This window comes from Chiloscyllium punctatum, chromosome 27, assembly GCF_047496795.1.
Source record: "Chiloscyllium punctatum isolate Juve2018m chromosome 27, sChiPun1.3, whole genome shotgun sequence".
Lineage (NCBI taxonomy): Eukaryota > Metazoa > Chordata > Chondrichthyes > Orectolobiformes > Hemiscylliidae > Chiloscyllium > Chiloscyllium punctatum.
This window is the reverse complement of record NC_092765.1, coordinates 615219-636392: the sequence shown is the minus strand read 5'-3', so window position 1 is coordinate 636392 and position 21174 is coordinate 615219. Positions and strand designations below refer to the sequence as shown.

Below are 21174 nucleotides of genomic sequence, written 5' to 3'. Positions count from 1 at the left end.
GCGCTCTATGAGTAGGTGCCCTGGCTCCCCAATGTAGAGACGACCACACTGGGAGCCACGGATACAGGAAATGACATGTGTGGAAGTGCATGTAAAACTTGGACGTGGAAGGTTCCTTTGGGGCCTTGGACGAAGATGAGGGGGCAGGTGTAGACACAGGTTTTGCAATTCCTGCGGTGGCAGGGGAAGGTGCCGGGAGGGGATGGTGGGTTGGTGGGGGGGTGTGGAGCTGACGAGGGAATCGCAGAGGGAATGCTCTTTATGGAAAGCGGATAGGGGTGGGGAGGGAAATATATTTCTGGTAGTGGCGTCCATTTGTAGGTCGCAGAAGATGTCATTTGGCGTCATCTGCAAACTTACTAACTACACCGCCTATGCTTTTATCCAAATCATTTATATAAATGATGAAAAGTAGTGGACGAAAAGCACTGATCCTTGTGGCACTCCACTGGTCACAGGCCTCCAGTCTGAAAAACAATCCTCTACCACCACCCTCTGTCTTCCATCTTTGAGTCAGTTCTGTATCCAAATGGCTAGTTCTCTCTGTATTCCATGAGATCTAACCTTGCTAATCAGTCTCCCATGGGGAACCTTGTCGAACGCCTTACTGAAGTCCATATAGGTTACATCTACCGCTCTGCCCTCATCAATTCTCTTTGTTACTTTTTCCAAAAAACTCGATCAAGCTCGTGAGACATGATTTCCCATGCATAAAGCCATGTTGACTATCACTAATCAGTCCTTGCCTTTCCAAATACGTGTAAATTCTGTCCCTCATGATTCCCTCCAACACCTTGCCCACCACCGACATCAGGTTCACTGGTCTATAGTTCCCTGGCTTGTCCTAACCCCCCTTCTTAAACAGTGGCACCACATTAGCCAACCTCCAGTCTTCCGGCACCTCACCTGTAACTCTCAATGATACAAATATCTCAGCAAGAGGCCCAGCAATCACTTCTCTAGCTTCACACAGAGTTCTAGGGTACACCTGATCAGGTCCTGGAGATTTATCCACCTTTATGCATTTCAAGACATCCAGCACTTCCTCCTCTGTAATATGGACATTTTTCAAGATGTCATCATCTACTTCCCCACCTTTTATATCCTGCATTTCCTTCTCCACAGTAAACACTGATGCAAAATATTCATTTAGTGTCTCCCCCATCTCCTGCATCTCCACACAAAAGGCCGCCTTGCTAATCTTTGAGGGACCCTATTCGCTCCTTCAGTTACCCTTTTGCCCTTAATTTGTAAAAACCCTTTGGATTCTCCTTAATTCTATTTGCCAAAGCTATCTCATGTCCCCTTTTTGCCCTCCTGATTTCCCTCTTAAGGATACTCCTACTTCCTTTATACTCTTCTAAGGATTCACTCGATCTATGCTGTCTATACCTGACATATGCTTCCTTCTTTTTCTCAACCAAACCCTCAATTTCTTTCGTCATCCAGCATTCCCTATACCTACCAGCCTTTCCTTTCACCCTGACAGGAATATACTTTCTCTGGACTCTCGTTATCTCATTTCTAAAGGCTTCCCATTTTCCAGCCGTCCCTTTACCTGTGAACATCTGCCTCCAATCAGCTTTTGACAGTCCTTGCCTAATACCATCAAAATTAGCCTTCCTCCAATTTAGAACTTCAACTGTTAGATCTGGTCTAGGCTTTTCCATCACTATTTTAACACTAATAGACTTATGGTCACTGGCCCCAAAGTGCTCCCCCACTGACCCCTCAGTCACCTGCCCTGTCTTACTTCCCAAGAATAGGTCAAGTTTTGCACCTTCTCTAGTAGGTACATCCACATCCTGAATCAGAAAATGTTCTCATACACACTTAACAAATTCCTGTCCATCTAAACTCTTAACACTATGGCAGTCCCAGTCTATGTTTGGAAAGTTAAATCCCTACCATAACAAGCCTATTATTCTTCCAGACAACTGAGATCTCCTCACAAATTTGTTTCTCAATTTCCCTCTGACTATTAGGGGGTCTAAAATACAATCCCAATAAGGTGATCATCCCATTCTTATTTCTCAGTTCCACCCAAATATCTTCCCTGGATGTATTTCCGGTAATATCCTCCCTCAGCACAGCTGTAATGTTATCCCTTATCAAAAATGCCACTGCCCCTCCTCTCTTACCTCCCTTTCTATCCCTCCTGTAGCATTTATATCTGGAACATTAAGCTGCCAGTCCTGCCCATCCCTGAGCCACATTTCTGTCATTGCTATGATATCTCAGTACCATGTTCCTAACCATGCCCTGAGTTCATCTGCCTTCCCTGTTATGCCCCTTTCATTTAAATAAACCCAGTCCTACCTTGTTCTCTGGTTTGTCCCTGCCTTCCTCTACTGTTTGACCCACCTTTGTTCTCAACTGTACCAGTCTCAGATTGATTTCTTTCCTCACTATCTCCCTGGGTTCCCACCCACTGATACCCCCCACCCCTACCCCCAACCCCTGCACCCCACAACCTTACCAGTTTAAATCCTCCCGAGCAGCGCTCGCAAATCTCCCTGCCAGTATATGATTAGATTAGATTAGATTCCCTACAGTGTGGAAATAGGCCCTTTGGCCCAACCAGTCCACACCGACCCTCCAAAGAGTAACCCACCCAGACCCATTTCTCTCTGACTAATGTATCCAGCATTATGGGCAATTGAGACTGGCCAATTCACCTCAGCTATAAATCTTTGGACTGTGGGAGGAAACCAGAGCTCCCGGAGGAAACCCACATAGACACGGGGAGAATGGGCAAACTCCACACAGACAGTCACCTGAGTCTAGAATTGAACCTGGGACCCTGGTGCTTTAGGCAGCAGTGCTATCCACTGAGCCACCGTGCTGCCCAAATTAGTCCCCTTCCAATTTAGGTGCAATGCATCCTTCCTTGTACAGGTCACTTCTGTCCCAAAAGAGATTCCAATGATCCAAAAATGTGAATCCTTCTCCCATACATCAACTCCTCAGACATGCATTCATTTGCTCTATCCTACTATCCCTGCTCTCACTAGCTTGTAGCACTGGGAGTAATCCAGATATTACTATTCTTGAGGACCTCCTTTTTAAACTCCTGCCTAACTCTCAATCTCCCTTCAGAATCTCAACCTTTCCCCTTCCTATATCGTTGGTTCCAATGTGAACAATGACCTCTTGCTGGCTCTTCTCCCCCTTGAGAACATTCTGCACCCTCTCTGAGACATCCTTGATCCTGGCACCAGGGAAACAACACACCATTCTGCTTTTTCTCTGCTGGCCACAGAAACGTCTGTCTGTACCTCAGACTAGAGACTCCCCTAACATAATTGATCTCTTGGAACCCAAAGTACTCCTCTTTGCATTAGAGCCAGTCTCAATACCAGAAACTTGGCTGTTCATGCTACGTTCCCCTGAGAATTCATCACTCCTACATTTTCCAAAACAGCATACTTATTTGAAATGGGGATAGCCACAGAAGACTCCTGTACTAACTGCCTACCTCTCTTACCTTTCCTGGAGTTAACCCATCTATGTGACTGTATCTGAGACTCCTCCTCTCTTCCTGTAACTGCCATCATCACATCCCCTTGCTCTTGTAAATTCCTCATTGCCTCAAACTGTCTCTGAATCCAATCCATTCGATCTGATAGGATTCACAACCAATGGTGTTTCCTGCAGATATAATCGTCAGAAACCTGTAAACTCTCTCTAAACTCCCACATCCGACAAGAAGAGCATATCACTCTACTAAGGGCCAATTTTGCTTCTTTCAATCTACAGAAATTAGCACTATTTTATTCTTCTACAAAACACTGCCCCAGGTTAAATTAATATGTATGGCTTATATATTAAGTTTAATCAAGAGACATAACTCAATAAAACATATAATCAAGAAAGAACCCACTCTACTCACTACTGCAGGCTTACTGTAAGTCCACGCTTAAAATATCCACTTATCTGTTTCTGTGCTGTGACCTCTCCCAAACAGGTTCCTCCAAAATTAGTTGTGAATTTCACTGTTGTTCATTTTCCCAGACGCACTCCAATGTCCAGCGATACATGAATTCAAACAACAAAGGCAGTAACTGTGCAGGTTCACTGCTCTGTCAGTTAGCAGTGTGGGTTTCTCTCTCTCTATCTTGCACAAACCTCACCATGTTCTGCCTTTGTCTGTTCCTCTCACTTTTAAAATTGCTGTTGTTGTGACTTTTTTTTCTCCAAAGTTCCAAAACAATGCAACAGTATATGAAACAGTAATTGCTGCTCCTGGAATTCGAGGAAATCATCTCCAACATCTAAAATACCTCAAAAAAAAAGCAGCTCTAACAGCCAGAAATTTTTCCCGTCCTCCGTCTTGGACTACCCAGAATAATTATTCTCTGTTATACCTTAAGAAATAAAATTGTTAATTTTTGCTTTAAATAGCTTTTGGCTTCTTGAATTTTCACAGATTACTGCATGGGATAAATCTTTTCTGTGTTGCTGGTTTAAATTAAGCAGGATGGTTGACCCTGTGTCATAACAATGCACACCACATCAACCACTTTACCCTCATCTACCTGTTTGGTCACCTTCTCAAAGAACTCAATAAGGTTTGTGAGGCACGACCTAGCCTTCACAAAACCGTGCTGACTATCCCTAATAAACTTATTCCTCTCTAGATAATGATAAATCCTATCTCTTATAACCTTTTCCAACACTTCACGCACAACCCAAGTAAGGCACTCATAATTACAAGGGTTATGTCTATTCCCCTTCTTGAACAAGGGGACAACATTTGCTATCCTCCAGTCTTGTGGTACCATTCCTGTACACAATGACAGCATAAAAATCAAAGCCAAAGGCTTGGCAATCTCCTCCCTGGCTTCCTAGAGAATCCTAGGATAAATCCCATCTGACCCAGAGGATTTATCTATTTTCACACTTTCCATAATTTCTAATGCCTTCTCCTTGTGAACCTGAATCCAAACTAGTCTTGCAGCCTGTTTCTCAGTATTGCCCTTGACAACATTGTCTTTTTCCAGTGTGAATACTGAAGAAAAATATTTATTTAGCGCTCCCCATCTCCCCTGACTCCTCGCACAACTTCCCATTACGCTCCTTGATTGGCCCTAATCTTACTCTAGCCAAGTCTAATAATAGGTGTCATCTCAGCTCTGACCATGCATTGAGAGAGAGAGAGAGAGAGAGAGACTTCACCAAGGCCCTGTATAACTTCAGCAAGACATCCTTATTCATTTACTCCAATCCTCTCGCTATGAAGGCCAGCGTGCCATTAGCTTTCCTCCCTGCCTGCTGCACCTGCATGCCAACCTTCAGCGACTGTTCCACCATGACACCCAGATCGTGTTGGACCTCACTTTTTCCTAACTTCCACCATTCAGATAATAATCTGCCTTCCTGGTTTTGCAACCAAAAGTGGATAACTTCACATTTATCCACATTATATTTGCAATTTTTTTCACATTCAGCCAGTCTGTTACTCTGCAGCCTCTTAGCATCCTGCTCACAACACACATGGTCGCCCAGCTTAGAAAATCTACAAATTTGGAGATATTGCATTCAATTCCTTCATCCAAATCGTTAATGTATATTATGAACAGCTGGAGCCCAGCACTGAACCCTGTGGTACCCGACTCTTCACTTCCTGCCACTCTGAAAAGGACCTTTTTATTCCAAATCTCTGCTTCCTGGTCTGCCAACCTGTTCTCTATCTATGATAATACATGATCTCCAATACCATAAGCTTTAATTTCCTTTACTAATGCCTTGTGTGGAACCTTGTCAAAAGCCTTTGCAAAGTCCAGATACACAATGATGGTGGCATGGTGGCTCAGTGGTTAGCACTGCTGCCTCACGGTGCCAGGGTCCCAGGATCCATTTCAGCCTCAGGCAACTGTCTGTGTGGAGTTTGCACATTCTCACCGTATCTGCGTGGGTTTCCTCCCACAGTCCAAAGATGTGTAGTTAGGTGAACTGGCCAGGCTAAATTTCCCAAAGTGTTCAGGGATGTGTAGATTAGGTGAATTAGTCAGGGGTAAATGTAAAAGTAATATGTAGGGGAGTGGGTCTGGATGGGATACTCTTCAGAGGGTCAGTGTGGACTTGTTCAGCCAAATGGCCAGTTTCCACACTGTAGGGATTCTATGACAACATCTACTGCTTCACCCTTGTCCATTTTACTGGTCACATAGAATCCATAGAATCCATAAAATCCATAGAGTCTCTAAAGTGTGGAAACAGGCCATTCAGCCCAACAGATCCACACCGACTCTCCAAAGAGCAAGCCACCCAAAATCACTCCCCTACCCTATTCCTGTAACCTTGCATTTTCCATGGCTAATCCACCTAACCTAGACATCCTGCACACTATGGGCAATTTAGCATGGCCAATCCATCTAACCTGCACATCCTCAAAAAATTCCAGAGGAACATGTACACAATAAACACAATCCGCCAATTCCTTAGAAACAAACCCAAACATGCAGACACAATGCTACCAAAAACTATAGCCACATTACTTTACATCAAAGACATATCAGAAATTACTTCCAGACTACTCAGATTCCTTGGCATCGTGGTAGCCCACAAACCTACAAACATTTAAACAGCGACTAATGAACCTAAAGAATCCATTAGATACCACCAGTAAAACTAACATCATTGAACTAATTCACTGATGTTACCTAGGCATGGTGACAAAAGGTCTGAAAACAAACCTTCCAGCTCAGAGAACTAACTTACATATGCATCAAAAATAGGTATTAATTTAGTTTTTTTTATATTCAGAGGGGCTGTTACACACAACTGAATTTTTGTTTTCCTATCACCAAATCACCCGCGGTTGTTTCGCCAGGTTTTATCATCATAGCAAGCAAGCAGGATCAATTACTTCATAATTGCAATTATGCTTTCTCACAACTGAACTATTCAACAAATTTATTTTTATTAAAACAGTAGATAAATAGCTAAAATATAAAAATACTTCCAGAATTATTCAAAAAAGTAAAACAAAAATTGCTTGACTTCTGTTATTTGCTGCTGTCATAATAATAGACTAGTTCTTTAAACTAATGCAGCAGGGGGATCGGAACCGGAATTGTAGTTCCAGTGTACAGGAGGTTGAGGGTAGTGAGGTCAGGGATACAAGGTCGCGAGAGAGCACCAACAATCAGGATGTTGGTTTGAAATGAGTGTACTTCAAAGCCAGGAGCATCCGGAGCAAGGTGGGTGAACCTGCAGCATGGGTTGGTACCTGGGATTTTAATATTGTGGCCATTTGAGAGACATGGGTAGAAGAGGGACCGGAATGGCTTATGTGGATTCCTGGATTTAGACTTGTCAGCAAGAACAGAGAAGATGGTAAAAGTTGCGGGTGGTTGGGGGGGGTGGTGGTGGCATTGTTATTCAAGGATAGTATTACAGTAGCTGAGATAACATTTGAGGACTCATCCACTGAGGTAGTTTGGGCTGAGGTTAGAAACACGAAAGGAGAGGTCACCCTGTTGGGAGCTTTCTATCGGCCTCCGAATTGTTCCAGGGATGTGGAGGAAAGGATAGCAAAGATGATTCTTGACAGGAGCAAGAGGAACAAGGTAATTGTTTTGGGGGACTTTAACTTCCCCAATATTGACTGGGAGTACTATAGTTCAAGTGGTTTAGATGGGTCAGTTTTTGTTCAATACGTGCAGGAGGGTTTTCTGACACAGTACATAGACAGGCCAACAAGGGGCGATGCCATATTGGATTTGGTACTGGGGAATGAACCTGGCCAGGTGTTAGATTTGGAGGTAGGAGAGCAATTTGGCGATTGTGACCATAACTCAGTTATGTTTACAATAGCAATGGGCAAAGATAGGTATATACTGCAAGGAAAGAGGTATAACTAGGGGAAAGGCAATTACGATGCAATTAGTCAAGATTTAGGATGCATTGTATGGGGAAGGAAACTGCAGGGGACAGACACACTTGAAATGTGGAGCTTATTCAAGGAACAGCTACTGTGGGTCCTTGATAAGTATATACTACCAGGCAGGGAGGTAGTTGCTGAGAGAGGGAGCCATGGTTTACTGAAGAGGTTGAAGCTCTTGTCAAGAGAAGAAGGCGGCTTATGTGAGGATGAGGTGTGAAGGCTCAGTTTAGGGGGCTTGAGAGTTATGTTAGCCAGAAAAGATCTAAAGAGAGGGTTAAGAAGAATCAGGAAGGTCCTTGAGAAGTTGTTGGCAGATAGGATCAAGGAAAACTGAAAGGCCTTCTATAGGTCAATCAGGAACAAAAGAATAACTAGAGTAAGATAAGGGCCAATTGAAGATAGTCATGGAAAGTTGCATGTGGAATCTGAGGACATAGGGGAAAATTTTCATCAGTATTCACATTGGAAAGGACAATGTTAGTGAGAATATGGAGATACAGGCTACAAGATTATATGGGATTGAGATTGACAAAGAAAAGGTTTTGGCAATTTTGGAAGATCTGAAAAATAGATCAGACCCCTGTTCGGATGGGATTTATCCTCAGATCCTCTGGGAAGTCGGGAAGGAGATTGCAGAGCCTTTGGCTTCGATTTTTATGTCATCATCGTTGACAGGAGTAGTGCCAGAAGACTGGAGGATAGTAAACGTTGTTCCTTTGTTTAAGAAGGGGAGTCGGGATAACCCTGGTAATTATAGGCCAGTGAGCCTTACTTCAGTTGTGGGTAAGGTGTTGGAAAAGATTGTAAAGGTTTTGTGAAGGGTAGGTCGTGCCTCACTAACATTATTGAGTTCTTTGAGAAGGTAACAAAACAGGTGGGTGAGGGCAAAACAGTTGATATTGTGTATGTGAATTTCAGTAAGGAGTTTGCGAAGGTTCCACACAGTAGGCTATTGCACAAAATATGGAGTTTTGGGATTGAAGGTAAATTAGCAATTTGGATCAGAAATTAGCTAGCTGAAAGAAGACAGAGGGTGGTAATTGATGGGAATTTTAGGTTTTGGAGGTGATTTCCTCAAATTCCAGGAGCAGCAATTACTGTTTTATATGCTGTTGCATTGTTCTGGAACTTTGGAAAAAGAAAGTTATAACAACAGCAGTTTAAAAGGGAGAAGAGCAGACAAAGGAAGCACATGGTGAGGACAGTGCAAGAGAGAGAGAGAGAGAGAGAGCCTGCACAGTTACCGCCTTTGCTGTTTTTGACTTCATGTATCGCTGGAGATCGGAGTGCACCTGGGAAAATTAACAAAGAGAAATTCACAACCAATCTTGGAGGAACTGTTGGGAAAAGTTCACAGCACAGAATCAGATACATTAATTGTTGTTTTAAGTCTGTCCAAGAGAAAGGCTGCAATAGTGAGTACGGTGGATTCTTTCTTGATTATATATTTTTGGAGATAAGTCTATTGATTAAACTTAAAATATAAGCCATAACTATTAATTTAATCTGGGGCAGTGTTTGTAGAGGAATAAGACGGTGTTATTTTCTGGGTCTGTGGATTGTGAAGGAGCAAAAAATGGCCTTTGCAGTGATATGTACTTCTTGTCAGATGTGGGAGTTTAAACAGAGTTTAAGGGTTACTGCGGATTATATCTGCCATAAATGCTGTTGGATGCGAATCTTATCAGATCGAGTGGATCAGTTGGAGAGACAGATAGAAGCGATGAGGAATTTGCAACAGCAACAGTACATGATGGATGGCAGTTATAGGAAGGGGGGGTGGGGGGGGGGGGGTCAGTCTCAGATACAGTCACATAGATGGGTTAACTCCATGAAGGGTAAGAGAGGTAGGCAGCTAGTGGAGGAGTCTTTTGTGGCTATACCCATTTCAAACAGGTATGCTGTTTTGGAAAATGTAGGGGGTGATGGATTCTCAGGGGAACGTAGCACGAACAGTCAAGTTTCTGGTATTGATACTGGCTCTAATGCAACAAGGGGTACGTCGGCTTCCAAGAGATCAATTGTGTTAGGGGATTCTGTAGTCCGCGGTACAGACAGACGTTTCTGTGGCCAGCAGAGAAAAAGCAGAATGGGGTGTTGTTTCCCTGGTGCCAGGATCAAGGATGTCTCAGAGAGGGTGCAGAATGTTCTCACGGGGGAGAGGGGCCAGCAAGAGGTCATTGTTCACATCGGAACCAATGGCATAAGAAGGGAAAAGGTACAGATTCTGAAGGGAGAATACAGAGTTAGGCAGAAATTTAAAAAGGAGGTCCACAAGGGTAGTAATATCTGGATTACTCCCAGTGCTACGAGCTAGTGAGGGCAGGAATAGGTGGATAGAGCAGATGAATGCATGGCTGAGGAGCTGGTGTATGGGAGAAGGATTCACATTTTTGGACCATTGGAATCTTTTTTGGGGTAGAAGTGACCTGTACAAGGAGGACGGATTGCACCTAAATTGGAAGGGGACTAATATACTGGCAGGGAGATTTGCCAGAACTGTTTGGGAGGTTTTAAACTAGTAAGGTGGGGGGGTGGGACCCAGGGAGATAGTGAGGAAAGAGATCAATCTGAGACGGGTACAGAGTCAAACAGTCAGGGCAGGCAGGGACAAGGTAGGACTAATAAATTAAACTGCATTTATTTCAATGCAAGGGGCCTAACAGGGAAGGCAGATGAACTCAGGGCATGGTTAGGAATATGGAAGTGGGATATCATAACAATTACAGAAACATGGCTCAGGGATGGGCAGGACTGGCAGCTTAATGTTCCAGGATACAAAGACCACAGGAAGGATAGAAAGGGAGGCAAGAGAGGAGGGGCAAGTGGCATTTTTGATAAGGGATAGCATCACAGCTGTGCTGACGGAGGATATTCCCGGAAATACATCCAGGGAAGTTATTTGGGTGGAACTGAGAAATGAGAAAGGATGATCATCTTATTGGGATTGTATTATAGACCCCCTAATAGTCAGAGGGAAATTGACAAACAAACTTGTAAGGAGATCTCAGCAATCTGCAAGAATAATACGGTGGTTATGGTAGGGGATTTTAACTTTTCAAACATCAACTGGGATGCCAGTGTTAAAGGTTTAGATGGAGAGGAATTTAAGTGCATACAAGACAATTTTCTGATTCAGTTTGTGGATGTACCTACTAGAGAAGGTGCAAAACTTGACCTACTCTTGGGAAATAAGGCAGGGCAGGTGACTGAGGTGTCAGTCAGGGAGCACTTTGGGGCCAGTGACATAATTCTATTTGTTTTAAAATAGTGATGGAAAGGGATAGACCAGATCTAAAAGTTGAAGTTCTAAATTGGAGAAAGGCCAATTTTGATTGTATTAGGCAAGAACTTTTGAAAGCTGATTGGAGGCAGATGTTCGCAGGTAAAGGGACGGCTGGAAAATGGGAATGAGATAACAAGAATCCAGAGAACGTATATTCCTGTCAGGGTGAAAGGGAAGGCTGGTAGGTATAGGGAATGCTGGATGATTAAAGAAATTGAGGGTTTGGTTAAGAAAAAGAAGGAAGCATATGTCAGGTATAGACAGGATAGATCGAGTGAATCCTTAGAAGCGTATAAAGGCAGTAGGAGTACATTTAAGAGGGAAATCAGGAGAGCAAAAAGGGGACATGAGATAGGTCTGACAAATAGAATTAAGGAGAATCCAAAGGGTTTTTACAAATATATTAAGGACAAAAGGGTAACTAGGGAGAGAATAGGGCCCCTCAAAGATCAGCAAGGCGGCCTTTGTATAGAGTCACAGAAAATAGGGGAGATACTAAATGAATATTTTGAATCAGTATTTACTGTGGAAAAGGATATGGAAGATATAGACTGTAGGGAAATAGATGGTGACATCTTGCAAAATGTCCAGATTGCAGAGGAAGAAGCGCTGGATGTCTTGAAACGGTTAAAGGTGGATAAATCCCCAGGACCTGATTAGATGTACCCTCGAACTCTGTGGGAAGCTAGAGAAGTGATTGCTGGGCCTCTTGCTGAGATATTTGTTTCATCGATTGTCACAGGTGAGGTGCCGGAAGACTGGAGGTTGGCAAACGTGGTGCCACTGTTTAAGAAGGGCAGCAAAGACAAGCCAGGGAACTATAGACCAGTGAGCCTGACCTCAGTGGTGGGCAAGTTGTTGGAGGGAATCCTGAGGGACAGGATGCACATGTATTTGGAAAAGCAAGGACTGATTCGGGATAGTCAACATGGCTTTGTGTGTGGGAAATCATGTCTCACAAACTTGATTGAGTTTTTTGAAGAAGTAACAAAGAAGATTGATGAGGGCAGAGCAGTAGATGTGATCTTTATGGACTTCAGTAAGGCGTTCAACAAGGTTCTCCATGGGAGACTGATTAGCAAGGTTAGATCTCATGCAATACAGGGAGAACTAACCATTTGGATACAGAACTGGCTCAAAGATAGAAGACAGAGGGTGGTGGTGGTGGAGGGTTGTTTTTCAGACTGGAGGCCTGTGACCAGTGGAATGCCACAAGGATCGGTGCTGGGACCTCTACTTTTTTGTCATTTACATAAATATTTGGATGCGAGCATAAGAGGTACAGTGAGTATGTTTGCAGATGACACCAAAATTGGAGGTGTAGTGGACAGCGAAGAGGGTTACCTCAGATTACAACAGGATCTTGACCAGATGGGCCAATGGGCTGAGAAGTAGCAGATGGAGTTTAATTCAGATAAATGTGAGGTGCTGCATTTTGGGAAAGCAAATCTTAGCAGGACTTATACACTTAACGGTAAGGTCCTAGGGAGTGTTGCTGAACAAAGAGACCTTGGAGTGCAGGTTCATAGCTCCTTGAAAGTGGAGTCACAGGTAGATAGGATAGTGAAGAAGGCGTTTGGTATGCTTTCCTTTATTGGTCAGAGTATTGAGTACAGGAGTTAGGAGGTCATGTTGCAGCTGTACAGGAGATTGATTAGGCCACAGTTGGAATATTGCGTGCAGTTCTAGTCTCCTTCCTATCGGAAAGATGTTGTGAAACTTGAAAGGGTTCAGAAAAGATTTACAAGGATGTTGCCAGGGTTGGAGGATATGAGCTATAGGGAGAGGTTGAACAGGCTTGGGCTGTTTTCCCTGGAGTGTCGGAGGCTGAAGGGTGACCTTATAGAGGTTTATAAAATTATGAGGGGCATGGATAGGATAAATAAACAAAGTCTTTTCCCTGGGATTGGGGAGTCCAGAACTAGAGGGCATAGGTTTAAGGTGAGTGGGGAAAGATATAAAAGAGACCTGGTACGTGTCTGGAATGAGCTGCCAGAGGATGTAGTGGAGGCTGGTACAATTGCAACATTTAAGAGGTATTTGGATGGGTATATGAATAGGAAGGGTTTGGAGGGATATGGGCCGGGTGCTGGCAGGTGGGACTCGATTGGGTTGGGATATCTGGTCGACATGGACAGGTTGGACCGATGGGTCTGCTTCCATGCTGTACATCTCTATGACTCTAAATATTCATCCAGGAGCTGCAAGGATCTGTTTTGTGGCCAATGCTGTTTGTCATTTTTATAAATGATCTGGATGTGGGTGTAGAAGGATGAATTAGTAAATTAAGGTAGGCAGAGTTGTAGATAGTGCCAAAGGATGTTGTGGGTTACAGAAGGACACAGATAAGACGCAGAGCTGGGCTGAGAAGTGGCAAATTGAGTTTAACGCGAAAAAGTGTGAGGTAGTTCACTTCAGAAGAAGTAACAGGAATGCAGAGTACTGGGCTAATGGTAGAATTCTTGGCAGTGTAGATGAACAGAGAGCTCTTGGTGTACAGGTGCATAAATCCCCAGAAGTTGCCACCCAGATTGATAGGTTTGTTAAAAAGGCATATGATGTGTTGGCATTTATTGGTAGGGGGATTGGGTTTTGGAGCCACGAGGTCATGCTTCAGCTGTACAAGACACCGGTAAGGCCGCATGTGGAGTATTGCATGCAGTTCTGGTCACCGCAAGAGAAGGAGGATGTGGAAGCTTTGGAAAGCACAATGGCCCAGTGGTTAGCACTGCTGCCTCATAGTGCCAGTTTCGATTCTAGCCTCGGGTGACTGTCTGTGTGGAGTTTGCACATTCTCCCTGTGTCTGCGTGGGTTTCCTCCGGGTGCTCAGTTTTCCTCTCACAATCCAAAGATGTGCAGATCAGGTAAATTGTCCATGTAGAATTGCCTGCAGTGTTCAGGGATGTGTAGGTTAGGTGCATGAGTCGGAGGAAATGTAGAGTAAATAGATCTGGGTGGGATACTCTTCGAAGGGACAGTGTGGACTTGTTAGGCCAAAGGACCTGTTTCCATACTGTAGGCATTCTAATTCTAATTTGAAAGGGCTCAGAGGAGATTTATTAGGGTGTTGCCTGATATGGAAGGAAGGTCTTACGAGAAAAGGCTGAGGGAGCTGAGGCTGTTTTCATTGGAGAGAAGAAGGTTGAGAGGTGACTTAATTGAGACGTATAAGATAATCAGAGGGTTAGATAGGGTGGATAGTGAGAGCCTTTTTCCTCGGATGGTGAAGCTAACACGAGGGGACATAGCTTTAAATTGAGGGGTGATAGATTTCAGAAAGGTATCGGGGTAGTTTCATTACTCAGAGAGTATTAGGTGTGTGGATGGCCTGCCTGCAACAGTTGTCGACTCGCTGACCTTAACGGTATTTAAATGGGTATTGGACATTCATATGGATAATAATGGTGTAGGTTAGATGGATATCAGATAAATTCCACAGGTCAGCACAAGACCGAGGGCCAAAGGGTCTGTACTGCGCTATAGCGTTCTAAGAACATAAAACATAGAACATAGAACAATACAGCGCAGAACAGGCCCTTCGGCCCTCGATGTAGCGCCGACCTGGGAACTATTCTCAGCTCGTCCCCCTACACTATCCCAAAATCATACATGTGCTTATCTAAGGATTGTTTAAACCTCCCTAATGTGGCTGAGTTAACTACATTAGCAGGTAGGGTATTCCACACCCTTACCACTCTCTGAGTAATGAACCTGGCTCTGACATCTGTCTTAAATCTATTTGCAGTTATGCCCCCTCATACAAGCTGACGTCATCATCCTAGGAAAAAGACTTTCACTGTCTACCCTATCTAATCCTCTGATCATCTTGTATGTCTCTATCAAATCCACCCTTAGCCTTCTTCTTTCCAATGAGAACAGACCCAAATCTCTCTGCCTTTCCTCATAAGACCTTCCCTCCAGACCACGCAACAATTTGGTAATTCTCCTCTGCACCTTTTCCAATGCTTCCACATCCTTCCCGAATATGGCGACCAGAACTGTACACAATATTCCAAGTGTGGCCGCACCAGCGTTTTGTATAGTTGCAGCATGATATTGCGGTTCCAGAACTCAATCCCTCTACCAATGAAACCTAACACACCGTATGCCTTCTTAACAGCACTATCCACCTGGGTGGCAACTTTCAGGGATCTATGTACATGGATTCCAAGACCCCTCCGCACATCCACACTACCAAGAATCTTTCCATTGACCCAGTATTCTGCCTTCCTGTTATTCTTCCCAAAGTGAATCACCTCACATTTATCTGCATTGAATTGCATTTGCCACCTCTCAGCCCAATTCTGCAGTTTATCCAAGTCTCCCTGCAACCTGTAACATTCTTCCACACTGTCCACTACTCCACCAACTTTAGAGTCATCTGCAAATTTACTAATCCATCCACCTATGCTTGCGTCTAAGTCATTTATAAAAATGACAAACAGCAGTGGTCCCAAAACAGATCCTTGGGGCACACCACTAGTAACCAGACTCCAGACTGAACATTTTCCATCAACCACCACTCACTGCCTTCTTTCAGAAAGCCAGTTTCTAATCCAATCTGCTAAATCACCCTCAATCCATGCCTCTGCATTTTCTCCATCAGCCTATCATGTGGAACCTTATCAAAGGCTTTACTGAAGTCCATGTATACCACATCAACTCCCTACCCTCATCTACATGCTTGGTCACCTTCTCAAAAAACTCAATGAGGTTTGTGAGGTTCCAAGTTCTATGTTCTATGTTTTTCTTCAGTAATTCCCAGCCTTTCCCACATGGCTGTAATTCCAGGAACAGGATCAAATAAATAAACATCTCTAGCAAATTAAAAAGTTAAACAAGCAACATCAATCAAGAAAATAAGGATATGTATAAAGGTGGTCTGATTCACTGAGCGTCTGCCAGAACACAGGGGTACCCATTCCATACACTCATTCTGGCTTTCAATAATGAGACCACTGTCTTAGACACTTGTATTCATTTATCCAACATGAAATATTCACAATGCTATCTCTTTTCAGTACAGTAATTAGTGCAATAACAAGCCAGAATCAGAGAACAAATGATACAAGGTTTGGACTCAGTATTCTTTGCAACCATCAGTCTGTGAACAGAGCCCTGAACAAACTCAGCTGGTGTATTAGTAACTGCAGGGCAATTAGCTCATGTTTTATTCAAAACCACTGCTGCTTGTGCTCTCACTCACACCATATCCTGCTCCCCATCACTCAGTGTTCACCAGCACATTTGAGCTTTACCTCGACATTAAGATTCTCATCCTGGTTTTCAAACCTTTCTATTGTCTACCCCCCCTCTCTCTCCAGCCCTGTAGACACCGACACTTTGTTATTCCTCTAATTCTGCCCTCTCTAAAATGCCCAGTTTTAATTACTACACAACTGACAGTCATCAGCAGACAGAATTTCTGGAATTCGGCCCCTCTAACTCTCTAACTCTGTACCTTGCTCTTCTTCTTTAAGCTGCAGAGCTGGGCGGAGTTGGCAAATGGAGTTTAATGCCAAAAATTGTTTGGAAGGAGTAACAGGAATACAGAGTACTGAGCTAATAGTAAAATTGTTGGCAGAGAGATCTCAGTGTCCATGTGCATAGATCCCTGAAAGTTGCCACCCAGGTTGATAGGGTTGTTAGGAAGGTGTACAGTGTGTTAGCTTGTATTCATGATTTGGAGATGCCTGTGTTGGACTGGGATGTACAAAGTTCAAAATCACACATCACCAGTTTATAGACCAACAGGTTTAATTGGAAGCACTAGCTTTTGGAGCACCGCTCCTTCATCAGGTGATTGTGCAGTACACATTAAGACATTATCTGGGCTGACACCAATAGTTAAAGTTAACCCGAGAATGTAACTTTTAAATAACGTTTTGTGATTTATATATGAAAGAAGTGAAACTAACATGGTCATTCTAAGAGATGAGAGACTTAACAAACAAAGACACAGAATTTATAGCTAAAGTTTACAGTGTGATGTAACTGAAATTATACATTGATAAATGCTTTGATTGTTTGTTTAAATGACAAAACTTTATTTAAAAGTTACATTCTCAAGTTAACTTTAACAATTAGCGTCAGCCCAGATAATGTGTTGAACGTGTTAGCCCCCTGTGTGCTGTTGTCTGTGCCATAATGTTTAGACTGATTCTAATCTAAAAAACAAACTAACAGAATCTTACATGGATACATACAGTTTCTGAACAAAGTACAATGTGACTCTGCAAGTACAAATTCACCCCTCAAACATACATGGATGTGCATGCGTGTGTGTGTGGGTGGGGTGGGGGGTTGTGAGTGTCTGTGAGAGAGAGTCTATATGTGTGTGTGTGTGTTTGAGTGTAAAGGGGTCTATGTCTGTGAGAGGGTGCATGTGTGTGTATGTTTGTGTGTGTGTGTGTGAGACAGAGAGAGACTTCAGTGGTCCAGGACATTTGAACTCGGACCTTTGTGTGACCATCCTCCAAGGCGGACTTCGGGACAGGCAGCAGCGAAAAGTGGCCGAGCAGAGGCTGATGGCTAAGTTCGGTGACCATCATTGCATTATATACACACGCACGCGCACACACACTCACAGACATTCCTGCACACATATACAGACAAACACACAGACACTCACACACACTCCCACATGCATCCTCTCTCAGACTTAGACCCCTTTACACTCACACACACATGTATACACTCTCTCTCAAAGACACTCATAATCCCCGACCACACACACACACACACACACATGCAGGCTTACACATATATGTTTGAGGGGTGAATTTGTACTTGCAGAGTCACATTGTACTTTGCTCAAAAACTGTATGAATCCATGTAAGATTCTGTTAATTCGTTTTTTAGATTAGAATCAGTCTAAAGATTATGGCACAGACAACAGCACACAGGGGGCTAACACCTTTAACATATTATCTGGGCTGACACTAATTGTTAAAGTTAACCTGAGAATGTAACTTTTAAATAACGTTTTGTCATTTACATATGAAAGGAGTGAAGTTAACATGGTCATTCTAACAGATGAGAGTCTTAATAAACAACCAAGCATTTTTCAATGTATAATTTCAGTTAAATCACACTGTAAACTTTTGCTATAAATTCTGTGTTTTACAATCGTATCCTCCACAACCACCTGATGAAGGAGCAGCGCTCCGAAAGCTAGTGCTTCCAAATAAACCTGTTGGACTATAACCTGGTGTTGTGGGATTTTTAGCTTTTATTCATAGAAGGGTTGAGATTCGGAGCCGTGAGGTCATGCTGCAGCTGTAAAAATCTCTGGTGCGGCCACATGTGGACTATTGCGTACAGTTCTGGTCACTGCATTGTAGGAAGGATGTGAAAGCATTGGAAAGGGAGCAGAGGAGTTTTATCAAGATGTTGCCTGGTATGGAAGGAAGGTCTTATGAGGAAAGGCTGAGGGACTTGAGGCTGTTTTCTTTACATAGAAAAAGTTGAGAAGTGACTTAATAGAGACATAAAAGATGATCAGAGGGTTAGATCGGGTGGACAGGTTAGCTTTTTTCAAGGGCCAAAGGGCCTGTATTGTGCTGTCATGTCCTATGTTAATTCATTAAATCACAGAATGTTTATAGCACAGAAACAGGCCATTCAATTCATTGTATCTGTACTAGTTCTGTGTGTGAGAGAGATTTAGTTAGTTTCACTCTCCCACTTTTACCGTGTTACCCTGCAAATGGTTCCTCTTCAGTCTGAAAGCCTCAGTTGAAGGGCTCCTCACTCTGCTCTGTTCCCTCTCAAGGGCCAGAACCAGATAAAATAATCCAGCCTGAATTCCCTGTTTTTGTTTTCAATGCCGCCAATTATTTTGGCCAAAGTTCCCGATGCTTATCCCACCATCGCCCTGTCTTCCATATATATCCCACCATCGCCCTGTCTTCCATATATATCCCACCATCGCCCTGTCTTCTTTTTCTGCTAATGCATCAATGTCCTGGTGCAGTCACTATATCATTCTCAATGTCACTCTCATATTTGGTATCATTGGCACATTTTGAGAATTTACATTGTATTCCAAGGTTCAAATAATTTGCATAAAATAAAAAAGCAGCTGCCCCAGTATTGGCCTCAGCAAAAAACCACCATCTCCTACCCTTCTGACCAAAAAACATCAATTTCCCATGATTCTCTGCTTTCTGTCATTTAATCAATATAGATTCATATAATTTCTACAGTGCAGAAGAGCATCCCACCCAAACCTAGTCCTCACCCCTCATCTGAATCTGGTAACCCTCCTATTAACCATGGCTAATCCATATAACCTGGAATTTCCAGATGCCTGGGAAAAACCCACACAGACACAGGGAGAATGTGTGAACATAGATCCACATAGATAGTCATGAGCTGGTATTGAACCTGGGTACCTGGAGCTGTGAGGCAGCAGTGCTAACCACTGAGCCACCGTGCCAATATCATGAGGTTTTAACAACACAAAAGACTCTTTGGTCCATCACATTTTCAACTGGTCATTAAACATCCGTATACTCTAATCCCATTTTTCAGCATTTGACCCCTAACCACATTTGAAACATTCATCCACATGGTTCATAAATGTTTGAGAGGTCTGGCCTCTACCCACCTTCAGGCAATGAGGTCCTGATGCCCACAAGCCTCTGGCTGAGAAATATTTTCTTCAAATCCCCTCAACCTCCAGCTCCTGACTTTAAAACTATTTATTCTTTCTGTACACCACATAACTTTGTACATCTCAATCAGGTTTCCCCCACCTCAGCTTTCTGTGCTGTAAGGACCCCAGTCTGTTTTCATCGCTGAATTGCTCCAGCCCAAGCAACATCCTGGAGAATCTCCTCTGTATCCAGTTCAATCACCTCCTTCCTGTAGTGTGGAGACCAGAACTGCACATAGTACTCCAGCTGTGGCCTAACATTACATACAGGTCCATCACAACCTCCTTGAAGGTATAGTCAGTGCATATATTAAAAAGCCAAGTTATGCCTTATGCTTTTTAAACCACCTTATATAACTATCCTGCTGCCTTCAAGGATCTCTTGTGGACATGCACAGCAAGGCCTTTGACCCTCTGTACATCCCTGAAGCCCATCTAATCAGCCTGTCTATATTGTCCTGGAGTCTAAGGCTTTACCACACCAGCAATGTTTGTGTCATCTGCGAAGGTACAGATTATTCCGGCTACATTCATGTGTAGATCATTAATCTTCTCAACAGCAAAGAATCCTGACACAATCACAAAAACACCCTTTGACCACCATGCAGCCATGAAGCCAGTTTTGGGTCTAATGTTCTCAGTTATGCTGGGCTGCTCTCGCTCTCTGAGGAGGGGCTCTTGCTGATGCATGGAGTTGCCTGAAAATGACCGGAGTCTGGCGGCTCCTGGGCTCTCAGTGCCCGGCTGTAGGGAGCAGGGACAGAGGGGGATGATCCGAGCACCTTACCTGGCCCGGTGCAGACAGCGCTGGGCAGCGGGCGGATAGCCACGGGCCGGCGGCAGCTCCCGGGGAATTTTTTCCGCAATGTTTGAACTTTCCTCTGGAGGGAAGCGGCGCGGTTCTCCGCCTCCTGGAAGATGCTGGTGGCGAATTGGATCAAATCGGCCAATTCCGAGAGGAATGAGGCGGGCGGCTGCAGAGGGCGGCGGTGGCGGAAGGTCGGGGCCAGTTCCCGGCTCCATCCCGATCGGACACACCTCCTGCGGATCCCCATCGCCACAGCTGCCCGCTTCCCTGCTCCTGTCCTCGGGAAAGATCCCTCCTGGGAAAACATTCCCGAGGGGAAACCTGTGCCAGCGGGAATCAGGGAACATTCCGCCCCATTCACTCCAACACATCGCTCAGCGAAATGGGGAACGCACAGAGGAATTTCCCGCTTCCATTTGCGAATGCACGATGTTACAAAATATCTCGCCAAACAAACCCATTTCCATTTGTCCCATTCCAAAGTGAGCTCAATTTCGGAGATCTGCATTCTTCCCACGTCTTAAACATT

At 43.8% G+C, this 21174-nt stretch overlaps 1 protein-coding gene across 2 annotated transcripts in view; it reads right to left on the bottom strand.

The window, feature by feature from the left end:
* nhsl3 (NHS like 3) overlaps positions 1–20937 on the bottom strand; it is a 278490-nt gene extending 257553 nt beyond the window's left edge. Inside the window, exon 1 of one of the 2 annotated variants that reach the window (XM_072547896.1) lies at positions 20625–20937. In XM_072547896.1, the coding sequence (XP_072403997.1) occupies positions 20625–20892 (268 nt within the window). In that variant the 5' untranslated portion in view covers positions 20893–20937. The remainder of the gene's footprint in view (positions 1–20624) is intronic. The other variant, XM_072547895.1, reaches the window with a different exon arrangement.
* Positions 20938–21174: the final 237 nt, after the last annotated feature.